General features: G+C 39.0%; 1 protein-coding gene across 4 annotated transcripts in view; it reads right to left on the bottom strand.

Annotated features, from left to right (window-relative positions):
- SYNJ1 (synaptojanin 1) overlaps nucleotides 1–12,690 on the bottom strand; it is a 101,481-nt gene that overhangs the window by 17,144 nt on the left and 71,647 nt on the right. For all 4 annotated transcript variants that reach the window (XM_025380212.1, XM_025380210.1, XM_025380211.1 and 1 more), the window contains 6 exons: nucleotides 12,335–12,491; nucleotides 11,632–11,749; nucleotides 11,316–11,531; nucleotides 7,603–7,681; nucleotides 4,214–4,376; nucleotides 427–636 (listed from right to left, as the gene is read on the bottom strand). In XM_025380212.1, coding sequence (XP_025235997.1) covers nucleotides 427–636; nucleotides 4,214–4,376; nucleotides 7,603–7,681; nucleotides 11,316–11,531; nucleotides 11,632–11,749; nucleotides 12,335–12,491 — 943 coding nt within the window. The remainder of the gene's footprint in view (nucleotides 1–426; nucleotides 637–4,213; nucleotides 4,377–7,602; nucleotides 7,682–11,315; nucleotides 11,532–11,631; nucleotides 11,750–12,334; nucleotides 12,492–12,690) is intronic.

Below are 12,690 nucleotides of genomic sequence, written 5' to 3'. Positions count from 1 at the left end.
ACCATGGCAGCAATAATGCTACCTGTGTGCTGACGTCTTCCCTAGGCCTCAGGTGCTGAAAGCTAATCTACTAAGTGGCCCTGATATGGCACAAACTATTGTTTGAGTTAAGTCATTCTGCAGTCTGGCCAGGAGAGAGAAGAAAAAGCCCAAATAGTTATGGGTTCATACCACAGAAAATCGTCAGTTGTAAGACACAGACAAACCAAACCACATAGAAAAAAGATTAAGAACAATTTTCATCTAGTGACAGTTATAACAAATTTCCTTTCCATTGAGAGCTAATCATCTACAAGTTTTCCTCTTCTGTACCGGAGAAAACAGGGTGCACTTTAGCACCGAGGTATAAAACTTAAACGATGACTCTCCAACATCAAGCACATTGGCTACAGGAAGCCATACCGAACTTTCAAATAAAATGCATACTCTGTGCGCTGGGAGGCCCAGGAGTTCTTGACGGTGCTCGGCTTGGTCTGATGGGAAGGGAAGGTACAGGACCCTCTGATATCGTAGGTGACTGGCAGGGACTAGTTCGGGGTGAAGAGCTGGGGGAAGTACCAAGGCCGGAACTTGAAGATGGCTGGAGATGCTGAGGAAGAAGTTCCTCCACTTCGGCACTATAGTCATCAACATCACCTAAGGAAAAGCAGGCTTGATCAGAGATAACTCCATTTTAATTTGCTCAGAGATTTTTTTTCACCTTAGGTTTTAAAGAGTTAAAATACACAAAACAAATATGAACATTATGACATTGCAAACACACATGGATTAAGCGTGAAGGCGTGTATAAAACCAGAATTAGTAGAAATGCTGTTTCAGAAGATGTGAAGATACCTATTGTCTCTGAGCAATAAGATGCCAGGTGACCAACCACTTGGAGCTGGGGTGACCCAATGGGCTATCAATATGCCCCAGAGCAGCTTCTCCAGTACAAGCCAACTCAAGTTTCCTGCTCTCCTTCCAAACCTGTCTACTGTGCTCTATGGAACTGCCCCACTCCCTTGCCCAACCCAGGTCCAGCCTTAGAGTCAACAAGCTCTCAGGAGCCACACACAGCCTTCCCCCAGAAGGCTCCTCCCTGCCACCCTCACCCCACAAAGACCCTCTTTGCTTTAAGCAAACACTAGTTCTCCCCCAGGGTCTCCTCATCTCCACTTACTTCTGGGTAGGAAAGTGGGGTCAAGGTAACCCTTGCAACCTAACTGCCATTCCAGAACATTAGTCTTCTACCCTGAACAAAAAGTCCTACTGCTCTGAGGCTACGCCATCAGGAATTTATGTAACACCCTCTACCCCCACTTGCTATAGTCATCTCCAACGTCCATTCTTCCATTTCCTGAACCCACTCATTGAGGACTAAGCAGAGAGCAAGACTGTAAGTCAAGTCCCGCACCATCTTTCTGTGTGGCATCAAAGTCCATGTGGACAACTCATTCAATAACAAAATGCCTTGGTCCTATCCTTACTGACATTCACCTCCACTCCTAACCCACACCCCTCAGAACTGCACTCCTCTGAAATAATAAACTCAAAAGCTTCATTCTGACTTTGGCCTCCCAGCTTTTCAGTTCTCTCCCTTGGCTACTCTTTCTTCTTTTGATTTCTTCAGAAGCCAGGGCTTGATCCCTCTAACTTTGACCTCCATCGGATTCTGCTTTCTTCTGTACCTACTTCAGATTCTATGGTTTTCCATCTCAAACATTACCCTACTTCGCTCTTCTTCCATTGTACGTGCTTGACATAACCCCATCCCTGCACTGATTCCCCTGTTTAATCTTTCTGTGGTAGCACTTGGACTGCTGACTGCCTCTGCTAAAGAAAACCACCCAGTCCTGACAACTGCAGTCACATTTGAAATCATGCTTTTCAGTCTCTTCTGGGCTCCTAAAGTGCCTGGCAATTCCATGATTTCCTGGTTTGCTCTTCCCCTCACCCTTTGCTCTTCAGGAGCTTTACTGCAAAACTCCTCAACCCTCCTGAAACTGTGGGCTGTCCCACTCCTGCAGATAACTTCAACACATCACAGAGAAGAGAGAAGTCTTAAGATGGGAACCCCTGCTTCAACAGCCTGCCCCCAAGCTGCAGTCTCATTACATGGTTGTCACTTGGGTATTTGAGGATGGAACAAATGGACCCTACCCAGCCTAGTTTTCTCAGTGACACTGCTCTACTATTCTGCCGTGCCCTTCCCTCAAACCATCAGCCCTTTCTCCTCTACTTTTCCATTGGCACTGTGCATTCTCAAGCCTCTTCCATCCAAAAACACCACCCTAGGACCTCCAATCTTCCTAGAGCAATTGCCCTCTTCTCTTTTCCCCCAAACCTCCTTAGAAGAGTTGTCTACAGACCCTTTTCTCCACTTCTTTACCTTCCATCCATACCAATTTACCACCATCTGGCTTCACCACTCCTGGGATCATTCTCATGAAATGTCAATAACAGCTTCCCTTCCTGTTATTAAATCAGAAGGACACGTTTCCGTCCTCATTTCTTCTCATCTTTCTGTGGCACAAGACACCAGTGACTACTCCCCTTCCATGCTCTACTTTCTTTCCTTGATTTTTAAGCCATGAATTTCTCTTGGCTCTTTGAGATTTCTAAACAATTGACATTGTTTCTTCTCATTTTCTTTTCATGGGCAGCCTTCTTCTGTCTATATTTAAACTCTGTATTTCCACATACTCAATCCCAGGACTATATTTCTCAATATTCAATTTATTCTGTCTCGTTATAATCCTGTTGGCCAAAGTTATATTAATAAATGCCCATCACTTTGCAGGCCATTAGAGCTTCCTTGACTCCAGAGCTCTCTCCTGAGCACCAGACTCATGTTTGATTGACTCCATGAACATCTCAAATTCAACATATCCAAAACAAAATTCATCTTCCATCCTGCACCTACTTCTCTCTCTGCATTTATTTTCTTCATTTACTCCCTCACAAACATCCCTGCATAATCCATGTGGATCCTCTTTCTTCCGGCTTGGGCTGTGCACATGCTTTCTTCTTGGATCACTCCTCTATAGCGTTAATCCCATTCTCCCCGAGTCTTTGGATTCTCAACTTAAATTTCAATTCCTCTGGGAAACCTTGCCCAACTTCCCAAATCCAGGTTAAGCACCTTTCCGATGAGCTACCACAAAACCATTCATTACCACATTTATTTCACTTTATTATGAGTGCCTGCTTACTTGTATGTAACACCCAATAAGCTATGAGTTCTGGAAAGGCAAGAACCACAGCTGTTGAATCTCCAGCACCCAGCTGTATCTGGCATAAAGGCACTACATAAATATGTGTGGACTGAGTAAACAAATGAACAGAGAATGTGAAAATGAGATAACTTTGTAAGATATTCCACTCTTAAATGTGGTACCTAGCTATACAGGGCATTGCAATATTATTATAATCTAAGGTATGCATTTTAATGAAAAACTGGCTAGAATAGCATATTGTGATAGAAAACAAATGCATTTAAAAATTGTTTTCTTTTGATAATGTTGCCATCAAACAAATGCATTTTAAAATCATGTTTAAGGAAATTTTTGGAGTAATTACTTAAACTCATTTCTGTTCTTAGAATACCCTTTTGGAACTTCTACTTTTTTACCTTAACTTTAATTATTGGGACTAAACCATACACCAACAATACTAATTTGGGTTTTTATCCAATAAGAATATAAATTAATATTTGTAAAGGTCTTAATATTTGAATGGAAGAATGGTAAATACATTTAAAGTATACGCAAAATAAACACAATATGATGCGAAATAAATTCGTTGTTTTTGTTTTTGTTTTGAGACAGTCTCACTCTGTTGCCCAGGCTGGAGTGCAGTGGCACAATCTCGGCTCACTGCAACCTCTGCCTCCTGGGTTCATGCAATTCTCCTGCCCCAGCCTCCCGAGTAGCTGGGATTACAGGCGTGCACCACCACATCCAGCTAATTTTTGTATTTTTAGTAGAGATGGGGTTTTGCCATGTTGGACAGGCTGGTTTTGAACTCCTGGCCTCAGGCAATCCACCCTCCTCAGCCTCCCAAAGTGCCGTGATTGCTAGCATGAACTGCCGCACCTGGCCAAAATAAATTCTAATTAATAGTGCTATGTACATCCCAAGAAGAAGAAGAAAGATAAACTTGGAAAATAAGACTTCACAGATGGGAAGAAAATATATCTAGAACTACAAGAAGTAAATGTGTTTAAGAAACAAACCTTCCATATCAAAATCTGCTGCAACCTCTGCATCTTCACCAAGCAGGGTAGAGCTTGTTGACGATGGCAATGCAATGCTAATTTTCTCTAAACTCATTTCTTCTTCCAAATTTTTGATCCAGTCTGGACTTTTTAAAGCAATAGTTATAGTCCGATTCAATAACTAGTGGAGTAAAAGAGATATAAAATAAAGATTAACATGAAAGTTAATTATTTTGGAATAAAGAGGCTGACTTCGTTAAACTATGCAATGGTATAGACAGTTAATTTAGTTAGACAATTCAGCATAGTTCTTTCACATATACTAAATTTTAAACTAGTTTAAAAGTAAACATTTGTTTACTCAGTTCTCCCTTCAAATGCCTGTGGTGATAAAGATCTTTTCTAGGCTGCCCAGAGATGCAAGTTTCCTTTGCTATAACCACTATGTTTTCCTGGCCAGATGTAAATTCACCAACAACTTTGCCACATAACTTTATACTTTCTTTACTTTGATTCAAGTAATTGTTCCCATGTGAAACAACTACAAAAGAGACAGCAGAAAATCTTTAAAATGCATTTCCTGTTCCTATTCATTTGGTCTTTCTTAACTTGGCATATGGTCCTGAGAGCTGCTATACTGTCAGCTGCTAAGTGCTAACCTATACTTTTAGCATTTCAAATGTCAGAAGAATATTAAAAGAACTGAACACCATTTTAAATCTTCAACAAAAATTAATCATTCTAAAAACACAATGAGTTCTACCTGTGAAACTGGCACTCTACCTTCTCTATAAATTTGGGTGACTTTTAGACTAAAGTATAATCTAAGACAACCAAGACATTATAATCAAGTTATAGCACATCATGTCAATGTATTTAAAAAAAACTCTCAAAAAAACTTGCTGATAACAGCAAGACTCTTTGGTCAAGGATAAACGTGCACTAGAAAGGAGTTCTCATTTAGAACCCATATCCTTGTAACAAACTTGCTTTCTAAATTTAATCTCTCTCCCACATAGTTTCAATTTCCTTTGTTTGAAGAGTTTCTTAATGTGAACAAGATGTGAATATTTTTGGTATTTGCAAATGAACTGTGTAGCTGTGATCAATATGCTGTGCTGACAGTTGGCACTTTTGTGGGTACAGATCTTCCTTGGCTCAAAGTGTTACTGATATTGGAATTCCTTGAAGGCATAATAATGGAGGGGTTGAAAGTTGCTGAACTGAGTGACACAGCTGTGTTTATTAGTAATTTAGCATCCACACTGAACTTTAAAGTCAGAATCCTAAGAATTCATAATCCTTTACTTGCTAAGTAGATATAAGTACTAAAATCAATCCAATTCCAGAACTTAACATGCTTTACAAGTCATATATTACTTTTTAAAGTCAACAAAATTCTTTTATATTCATCAAAAAATACTAACAAGCATTCTTAAATACCTAATGGTCAATTAAGATATAATTCCTTAGGAATATCCCCTTGATAGAGACCAGGGCCAAATGAAAAGGAAGAAATTTAGAAGGCAAAAAAAAAAAATACTCAAAAAGATACATAGAGGTTCACTGGAATATTGGTTTTACTAATTAAGAATAGGAAATAATCTAGATGTCTATGAATAGGAGTTTGGTTTAATAAATGTATATATTTATTCACATAATGAAATTAATGAAGCCATTAAAAATCACATATTTGTTTAACATGTCCCTGACACAGTCACAAGAGGTAGTAAGAAATAGCTTTATAATATGGTTTCAATTTGTGTTTGCATATACGCATATCCCATTTGTGTTAATGTGTCTGTGTGTATAAAATCCCATTTGTATTTATATATGTATATTTTAACATGAAGATTAAATTACTTCAGAATGGTAAGATTATGTGAGTGGTCCTATTTTTAATTCTTTTCCGTATTTCCTGATACATTATTTTACATGAGTATACTAGTATTACATTTAGGAAAACGAAACTCTACAAAACCTATTTTGAAAGCAATACACACAAAGAATTTTTTTTTTTTTTTTGAGACAGAGTCTCGTTCTGTTGCCCAGGCTGGAGTGCACTGGTGCAATCTCAGCTCACTGCAACCTCCACCATCCAGGTTCAAGTGATTCTCCTGCCTCAGTCTCCCAAGCAGCTGGGATTACAGGCACCCACCACAACGCCTGGCTACTTCTTGTATTTTTAGAAGAGACGGGGTTTTGCCATGTTGGCCAGGCTGGTCTCACACTCCTGAACTCAGGTGATCCGCCTGTCTCTGCCTCCCAAAGTGCTGGGATTACAGGCATGAGCCACCGCGCCCAGTCTAATACACATAAAGAATTTTTTTTCTTCGGCCGGGCGCGGTGGCTCACGCCGGTAATCCCAGCACTTTGGGAGGCCAAGGCGGGAGGATCACGAGGTCAGGAGATGGAGATCATCCTGGCTAACACGGTGAAATCCCATCTCTACTAAAAAATACAAAAATTTGCTGAGCGAGGTGGCGGGCGCCTGTAGTCCCAGCTACTCGGGAGGCTGAGGCAGGAGAATGGCGTGAATCCGGGAGGCGGAGCTTGTAGTGAGCTGAGATGGCGCCACTCCAGTCCAGCCTGGGTGACAGAGTGAAACTCCATCTCAAAAAAAAAAAAAAAAAAGAATTTTTTTCTCCAAAGAAGTTGATGTGACAGAAGAGGAAGCTCAGGCCAGTGCTCATGGAGTAGGTCAGTGCTGCAGGAATCAGGCCTAGAGTACAGTCCATCCTGTGCACTGATCATATACTTAGAAATTTAGGATTTGAGTCTAAAAGAGTTCAGAATAAAATGACAGATGCAGCACTTCAGAGAGGTAAAACTGTTCCAGGCCAACAATGTAAGTTTCTGTCATCAATGACTTTTCAAATCACTGGTTAGGAATATTTCCATTCGTTAAAAATTTCTGAAATACTTCAATGGGATGGATTTGTTATCTCTGGAAATTAATTTAGTCATGTTTGAAGAAGATAACTAGGTAAGCCAAGCCAATGAAACAAATTCCTAGGAATAATGAGCACCTCCCTCCCTTGTTTTCTGGTAAATAATGCATTTTCTTCACTTGATAGAACGTTTTTCTACTATACAGATAAGCCAGACTACCCCCAATTAAAATTTTAAAACTTTTTGCATCATAAAATGTAATAAATCAAATTAGATGCTAAACATGTTTCCTTCTTAGTCTATATCAACAGTTAATATCTCTGGGGAGAGACCTAAATAAGCCTAGGCTAGTCAGAAATCCAGTCTAAATAAAAAACATTAAATAACTCCTCGAACATGCCATAAGGTTTTTTCCGCTCCCATTTAAATAATTTTGCTGCATGTCTATAAAAACATCGTATCATCTTCAGGCATTTAATTTCAGAATGGTTTAGAATCAACAAATGCTACCTTACCTCTTTACCATTTAGGCTCAGAACATTCAAGGCAGAGCTTCCCTCCAAAAATGTAACCCACATTTTATCTTCTACAAATCTTTAAGAAAGAGAAAACCAATAAAAAACCGTAATTAATATCATAGACATAACAAGGTCAGTGACGACTCCCACGATTACCGATTAACAAGGGCCCGCAGAGACCAGGAAGTAAAAAGTAAAGGAGGGAGTGCAGGTAGGGCTAGTGGTGACCTGGAGAGGGCACTCTTCCCCTAAAAACACTCCAATTTCTTTCAAATACTGTTAATGGAACAGCCACAAGAAATGGGTCCATTTGTGATCACTGCTAATCCAGTCCCATCCAATCCTCTATTTCATTGACAAGGCAAAAAGGGAAAGATGTTAAGTGACTTGTTCAAAGTGACTCTATAAGGAGAATAAGTTATAGGGCTGGGATCCAAGTCTCCTGACCTCACAACCCTGTCCTATGTATTTTCATTGTCTCAGTGACTTCCCTGAAGAAAATTTCCTATGATCAAAAAAGATGAGCGTTGTCAGTGAAAGAAAACAAAACCAGACTGGCCCCAAGAAGCCTTAGGTTGTGCTTCTTGTCTTTCGTCACCGACAAACATTTACTCTTTTGGGACTTCAATGGTCTTTGATAGGATTCCAAGTTTTCACTTTTGAAATAAAACTCTCAAGAGGAAAAAAAATTAATAAAAAGGACAGAACAAGTTCTGAAGAGGGTCATGGGTATGTAATTAAGTTATTATTCAAAAAAGAACAAATTATGTTATCAATCTTATTACAGAAATAATTTGGCAAGTTGAACCACAAGTTCAGAAATCTTTACAGATTTTTCCACAATGAGAGAGGGGAAAACATGTACACACACACACACACACACACACACACACACAAAATCACTTTCCCCCTAGCCCCCTGCTTAAACTAGGATTTCAAAGTATGAATTATGAATATTAAGAGGAAAAGGCCAAAAACAAAAGTGTGCACAAGTACTTCACCCTGGTAAAATCAAGGGCCGGGAGGGACTGGAACAGATTTCTACAATCCCGCAAATATGACCCAGGCAACTGATTCAGTTTCTTTGGCATAAAGCTATACTGCAGGATGCTTATTCTTTGAAATACACAGGGAGACCATTCTTACCTAACTACATGAAGGTATATTTTTCAGATTGTTGACAATGGAGAATATCCCTCCTCCAAAGGTTATAATCACCACGGTAAGCATACATTTATGCCACACCAGTCCTCTAAAACCCCAAACATTATTTTTTCTTTGATAGGTACCAACACTTTTGTGGTCCTAGGTTAGGGCTAATATCTTTGTCCTTATTCTCAATCAGCAATGTGCCCCTTACACATTTCTAACTTTAACAAGGGATTCTGGTTCTTATATCTATTGATTTATGTAAGTTCTTTTGGAAGCTGTATTTTCTTCCTGCTTTCACCCACTATGGTAAAAGCTTCTAGACTTTTCCTTCAATTAATGTAAGCATCTATATGTATTTAAATTTATCCCACACACATTTCCAGGGAACCTCTTATTTAAAAATAAAGGGGTTTACAGAGTTTACTCACTCCTTAATGACTTAGTCTAGACTAAAAGGTAATAATCAGTTTCTTCTCACTGCTTATAGAGATCCTCTTTGTTGACTTTCAGTGTCTGCTTTTTCTCTTCCAACTTAGTCATCTTGGGGTTTAACAACCAGAATATTCCAGGTTGGAGACACCCCATGGTTTTATAATGTTAGGTTAATGCCTTAGTTTCTTACCAATACTTTTCCTAATGATGACAAACATTTGGGGGAAACCTTCTCACTTCAATTTAACAAATTCTTTAGAGGTTGGGTTATAAAGACAAGTCCCTTTCCTGTATCAGAGTCTTTCATCCCTTACACAGTTTGGATTCTTTGTAGCTCAGTGCAGTATTTCACATTTGCTCAGGAAGACATTTATCTGCTACTTTGCTGCCCACTCACACAGTCTACATGATGCTTCTGGTGGTTTGGCTTTTCTATACTTGGCAAAGTATACTGTCATCTGTACACTTACAGATTTCACTGTGTACTTTCTAGAACCTTAAGATTTTTAAAATGTTTTGTTTTAATTTGAAAGCTTTGGGATAGATCTTTGTCAAAAGATTTGAGCAAAGTCTAAACACAATTTCTTCTTCATTTGTTCATTTACTCTCTGAAAGGACTTGAGGAGTCTTTGATTTTCACTCTGTAGAAGCCATACCATCTTAATTCTGTGGATTACGCCCTTTAGGATCTGGGGGTGTCATTACACACATGCTGACCTTCCCTACTAGATTACAAGCAGGAGTTGTATCTTCAATTTCTCCTCTGCTCTTCTACAGCAACTAGTATAGAGATCCGCCCACCAAATATCTATAAAACATACCTAACTAAGCAAATGAATGGTATTTAAAGGGATTTAATGGTACCTCTTTCCCTATGAAATTCAAACACATGCACACATGCACATCATTCAGTCTCAAAACTGCTGTATAGTTGGAAGAGAAAGTTTTTAAAACAACGAAAGAGGCATCTGGTTCTGCAAAAGGCAGATGGCTAAGTCAATAAGGGAAACCAAGGAAGGGAATGACTCCTGACTATTCATCACATCTCTGTTTGTTAGAAATTAAACATACTTAAAATTACTCAAATTTTTTTAACTGAGGCAGGGAGGGAGTCACTGTTACTTCTCCTTAAAACAAACAAACAAAAAAATAGCAATCACAGCTTCATTTTGTTATAGGGTTTTGTTACATGTTCTATTGTATAGGAATCATGAGAGTTCATATCTGAACTTACACCTATTTTTGTTTTCAATTGTTCACATAAAGTTTCACTATTTAGCTGGATGTGGGGGCTCATGCCTGTAGTCCCAGCACTTTGTGGGGCTAAGCTGGGCAGATCGCTTATGGCCAGGGGTTTGAGACCAGCCTGGGCATCATGGTGAAACCCTGCCTCTACAAAAAAAAACAAAACGAACAAACAAACAAAAACTACAAAACTTAGCCAGGCATGGGGGTGTGCACTTGTAGACTCAGCTATTTGGGAGGCTGAGGTGGGAGAATTGCTTGAGCCCATGTGGTTGGGGCTACAGTGAGACATGAACACACGACTGCATTCCAGCCTGGGCGACTGGGTGAGACCCTGTCTTAAAAAAAAAGTTTCATGGCCAGGTAAGGTGGCTCACACCTGTAATCCCAGCACTTTGGGAGGCCGAGGTGGGTGGATCACGAGGTCAGGAGATCGAGACCATCCTGGCTAACATGGTGAAACCCCATCTCTACTAAAAAATACAAAAAATTAGCTAGGCGTGGTGGCAGGTGCCTGTAGTCCCAGCTACTTGGGAGGCTGAGGCAGGAGAATGGTGTGAATCCAGGAGGCGGAGCTTGCAGCGAGCAGAGATTGTGCCATTGCACTTCAACCTAGGTGACAGAGCCAGACTTCGTCTCAAAAAAAAAAGTTTTGCTATTCATTTGAGCTTTCTAAGTAGAGAATTCAGTTATAAAACCTATAGAATAATATCCACAGTATGGTTTTTCTTTAGTTTGGAAATAAAAATACCATATACTAAACACTAAATAAGGTGATATCTTTCTTTTTAAAAATTCTCTCCTTCCCCAAATAAGGTGATTTCTATATAGAAATAATTGTTTATGAATCACGAGCTACTTTTGCATAATAAACATCTTACCTTATAAGTATAACTTCACCAAAACTTGCAAACTGCTGCAGAAGCTCATCAATCAAGGCATCATCAAAAAAATTATTTTCTGGTAAAGAACTTTTGATTGAGACCAATACCGTACCATCTGGTGGACCCTGAACTGCAATTACTTCTTTATAAATGTTTTGCCTCTCTTCAGCTTCAACTTCAAATATATCTATATCAATCAGGGCAACGACAGGCCTTAAGGCATAAAGAAAGATAGATGTATTAGAAATGTTTTTAAAAGGGTGTATTTCAAACAAATTTCAAACACCATTAGAAAAACTGAGACTGCTTAAACCTATGGTCAGAAGTCTTCAGCTCAGCTCTTCCATAGTGCAGCAAAGTGCCTGGAGTCCACGTGTACAGGATTTTGCTTTCATCTTGAAAACTAGCATTTAGAAGATCTAGATCTTCAGCTGCAGTCAGAAGAAAAGAAAACAAGAGAAGCTGTATGAGCAGGACAGATTGTGTAGAGCAAAGAGGCATTCTCCTTCCTTTCGTGAGCTTCAGTGGTTTGAGGCTGGAATGCCAGAAACACCTGGTAATAGGCAGGCAGTCTAAACACCTTTAAATTCGAAAGGCTTTTGGTAAAGTTATCTTTTTATTCTTTATTTAGTAAAAATTAAGATATGGCTTTACTTCTGAGATTACTTAAAGGACTGTGACTAAACAGTGTTTCATAAACAATTCAAGAGACAAGTGGCAGTTCAAAACATATGCAAACCACTAAAGTTAGTTTAGTTAAAAACCTAAATTAGCTTCAATTAAAAATTTCACAAAAATATTTCCTTGCTTCTCTTTACATGAAATTATATGAAAATAGGCTGAAAAATTAAATAAGTTATTATAAACAGATTTGAGAATATTTTTAAAAATCTGACATATTTATTTATTCTATTCTAGATAATGTTTCTTGAAAAACAATATTCTCCTCATTTGATATTATGTCATTCCCTGCTTCCTCATAAGTTTACATTAAATAAAGAAGTCCATTTCCCAACCTGATCTATCAAAAGGCCATTTCCTCCTTCTCCAAAGGACACGGTCTGTCCATGCAGGGGTGCGGCACTTTTCACTGGTGTCATAGTCGTCAGAAAACAAGTCATACTTATATGTCGGAGCAAAGGTTACCTTTCCTTCTAAAAATCCTCTAAAAATCTAAAATAAACATATACAAAATAAGTCATTCCCAAATAGCAACAAGTTCTGTTTTCATTCAGGCAGCCATCCATTAAATGTCTACTATATGCTGGATCTTCTCAGAAGAAATCTGTACGCGTCTGACGAACACTTCTAGCTGAATGGAACAAAGCTTAGAAAAATAACCTGAGACAGAGCCTTTTTCATACTGATAGGG

Source organism: Theropithecus gelada, chromosome 3 (assembly GCF_003255815.1).
Source record: "Theropithecus gelada isolate Dixy chromosome 3, Tgel_1.0, whole genome shotgun sequence".
NCBI classification, from domain to species: domain Eukaryota; kingdom Metazoa; phylum Chordata; class Mammalia; order Primates; family Cercopithecidae; genus Theropithecus; species Theropithecus gelada.
This window is presented reverse-complemented; position numbering and strand designations above follow the sequence as displayed.